The following is a 3682-nucleotide window of genomic DNA, read 5'->3' on the forward strand; positions in this document are numbered from 1 at the left end:
CATAACGTTGTAAGGTATTCCTAGAAAGTATCTGGTTGAAATCAGTTGCAATGAAAACTTCAAACATACCATGTTTTCTTAAATATCTCAAATAATATGATATAGTGGAGATATCATGTTCTTAAATTGGTTAAATTGAGGTTCAGACACAAATACATTTGGAAGGTCAGGAAAAAATATACAGAAATAGTGATGCACCGTTTGTCACTATTCATTTCTTGGATTTGTTTCTCTATACCTTGCAAATGTATTTTAGTTTGAACTTCAAATTTTGCATTTTTGGTGAACGTGACCTCCCAAATATACTCTATTTTTCAGGAGTTTTGGAAACTTAAGCATATTTTTTAATTTGTTTTTGTCCTGTTTCTAGTTCCTATCCAAAGACATTCACATAGAGAGACAGCTCTGAATATGTCATTAGTACTCCCTCCCTTCGTTCCAAATTATTTGTCTTACATTTGTTTAAATACAGATATATGTAGACAAGTTTTAGTGTCTGTATCTAAATAAATTTAAGACAAGTAATTTGAAACGGACGGTGTATATATTATTGTCTTATTGGATACACCGGGATTTTTCTTCAAGCAAAACAACACAACATTTATAGCCATGCCCCGCAGGTGGCAGCGCCTCCGCCTGTGGCCGACCAGCTTGCCCGCCGCACCGCTAATATCCGCCCGGCGGCGGAGGAATTACCGACTGGAGGAACTCCAGCTCCTCGTCGGTGAACACTGGCGCGCCAGGCGACACGGCCGCCGTCATCGCCGGCCGCGCAGGAGGGCGCGCCCTGCGGCTGAAAACGAACTCGGCCGCGCAGTCGTGGGTGAGCTGCTTCGCGGACTCGGCGATCTTGACGTTCGACGGCGGCACCCGCCTCGTCGGGGGCACGACGTTGGCCGTCGGCAGCGCGCTGCCCCCGTCGGACGCCGGCTTCTCCCCGTTGCCCTCACGGCCGGCCTCCTTCGCAGCACCTGAAACCAAAACCAGAAACAAATCAGAACCGCCATGAACAACTACTAGTAAAACTATGCGTAATCGAGGGGGGCGCTCCCTGTTCCATACCACGCTTCTTGCCGCGCCCTCCCATTGTTCAATCTGTCACTTACTTACACACTTACTCAATGTGTGTGCGTTGTGAACTTGTGATGAGAACGGCTTGTGGCCTGGGCACCCATTTATAGGTGTCCGCGGGCTGGGCTGCGCCAGTCTGGACGCACGTCCACGGTGCCATGCCAAGGTGCATGGTACCGCCGTGTCGCGCGGAGAACGAGGTGAGGCTGCCACATTGCAGTTCCCGCGAGCCATGCATGCGTTACGGGGCAGGGCAGGGGCCGGCTTTAAAGTCGATACCCTCGCACCGGTGTGCTCCTTTGTTCGCTTGTCACCTGCTTCCTCCCTCCACGAATAAATATACATATTTTTTTTTACTAAAACAGATTATGAAGTATAGAGTGAAAAATGCATTAGGAAGATGCAAACCACTATCTCTCCTCTTCAATTATTCAATCTCTAATAAGTTAAGGATATGTAGAAATTAAGGAGATCATGTGTGGAACGATATTGGTCTTGATTACCATGCGATGAGAGAGAAGTATTTTTAATATTTTAAAATACATTGAAAAAATAGAAATATACTTTTTTGTGAATAAATTTTAAAGCCTAATATACACTTATTCGCGGGTGAAGGGATTACACCGTACCGGCGAGACGCGCGGTGATTAGCATTGAATCTTTTCTTCTTTAGCAAGTGATTACTATCCTGCTGAGCGAAGAGAGGAAGACGACGTACGACGTCAATGAGCCAGAGGTGGTTGGGTACGCGCCGATGAGGGTGCGTACGCGTTCGGCGTCGGCGCGTCCCGTTGCTCGCGTTCTCCCATCCGTTGCCGCCTAGTAGAAATTAAAGAGATCGGAAACCGCTTGCGTAGCTGACTTGTGTGTCTCGCTTCTCTATCAACTGCAACGGGAGCCTCGTCCCAACGAGAATGTATCCGTTGCATCCGTAATTGTGATGCTATCGGTGCATCGGATGTTATAGAACATTTTAAAGAACTAAAAAAATCTAGCACATTAGCGTAATATCAATGTATATTGTCACAAAATTTCGTATTAAAATTTGAAACATTTTTTAAGATACAAAAAATAATAAATTTGACATTAGTGTGGTAATGGGCCAAACCTAAAGCCCAAATTATTTTACCTACTATTCAGTGTTGAATTTGTCATTTTTGTTTTTTGAGTTATGTTTTGAATTTTGACTTGAAATTTTATGGAAACCGACATTGATGTTGTGTGAATGTGCTAATCTTTTCACAATTTTTTGAACATAAAAGCGCAACGTGAGTTCGGTGAACCGGTAGCATCACAAGCTTCAGTGCACTAGATATATTCCTTCGTCCCAACTCCCACCTAGAGCATGGATGAGTTTAAAACAAAAAATAAGCAGAGTGGGGGGTCCACTGGTTACTGATTGTATCTGCACCTTATATAGGGAAAAAATAAAAAAAAATAAAACATATAGTTCAGAAGTTTATTTTGGAATAAGCATAACTTTCTTTTGCAATAGTATATAAAATTTCACGAAAACCGGAGTTGACTTCAGGGGAAAAAATTATTTGCTATTATAGGTCACTGTTCACCACTATTTTGGCCGGAAATTTGTTTTCTTTTTTTGAAAAGAAGTCAAAGAGAATTTTTCTCTTTGTGGATTTTTTTTCAAAAGAACAATCAAAGGTCAAGTTTATTTCAAAAATATATTTAGAATTTTTAAAATTTTTATGTAATTACTATTGTTTTCCTGTATAGGTATATATACATCCATAGACCAAAAATCCCCCTCCGAGCGATGGGCGCCACAAGGAAGACGCGGTCGAATTCTGACTTTTAAAAAAATCCATTTACAGCTATTCAGTGATTTTTAATTTTCTAAATATTCATTTTTGGAAATTTTCAGATTTTATAGTTTTGGCTTTCAAAAACAAAGAATCTTTGATATTTTCAGAACTTGATACTTTCAGATTTAAATAAAATCAGAATTTTAACTTGAAGTTTTGAAAGTTTAAATTTCCAAAAAAAAATAAGGTTTCACATAAAAAAACATGGGGGTGAGGCCAACTAGGAAAAAAGAAAAGGTGAGAGAGAAGAGGAGGCCACATGTTTAGGCCGCACACCATCTGTTTCCAACAAAAAAGGGAGTCGCGCCCCCCTCTCGTCCAACATGTCGTGTACTCGTGCATGTGGGTACGTAGGTGTTTGATGTTGAACGTCAGGCGTGTTTCATTGTTGGCGTCATCACATCCCGTGTCGCATGGAAGTTGAGAGGTCGAACCACTAGTGTGGTTGACTTGTGTGTGTTGCTCGCATTTCCCATTGAAAAGAGAGCCTTAGTCCCAACTGTAACAAAGTAGGCTAATTGGCAGGCCGCTACATGCAATGGAAAGTTTCTAGATTTGATGACTTCTATTTTCCGAAAATTTATAATTTTCTCACGTTTAGAATTTACAATTTTTCCTCTTTATAAAAATCTTGGCCCGGGTTTGAAACTTTCGGGGATGTTTTAAACTTTCCAAAAAATATTTAAAAAATTAAAACATTTGTCGTTTCAAGATTTCAATTTTCGGCATTTAAACTTTTGGAAACTTCAAATTTTTTAGAATATGAAATTTCGTATTTTAAAATTTTA

At 40.7% G+C, this 3682-nt stretch overlaps 1 protein-coding gene across 1 annotated transcript; it reads right to left on the reverse strand.

Annotated features, from left to right (window-relative positions):
- Window positions 1–414: 414 nt before the first annotated feature.
- Window positions 415–1147, reverse strand: LOC123130887 (nuclear transcription factor Y subunit B-1-like). Its single transcript, XM_044550676.1, has 2 exons — window positions 1063–1147; window positions 415–971 (listed from the first exon to the last, which is right to left on the reverse strand). Exons 1-2 carry the CDS (start codon window positions 1085–1087, stop codon window positions 667–669), a joined length of 330 nt encoding a protein of 109 aa, XP_044406611.1. The 5' UTR covers window positions 1088–1147; the 3' UTR covers window positions 415–666.
- Between the last annotated feature and the right edge of the window lie 2535 nt (window positions 1148–3682).

This window comes from Triticum aestivum, chromosome 6A, assembly GCF_018294505.1.
Source record: "Triticum aestivum cultivar Chinese Spring chromosome 6A, IWGSC CS RefSeq v2.1, whole genome shotgun sequence".
Lineage (NCBI taxonomy): Eukaryota > Viridiplantae > Streptophyta > Magnoliopsida > Poales > Poaceae > Triticum > Triticum aestivum.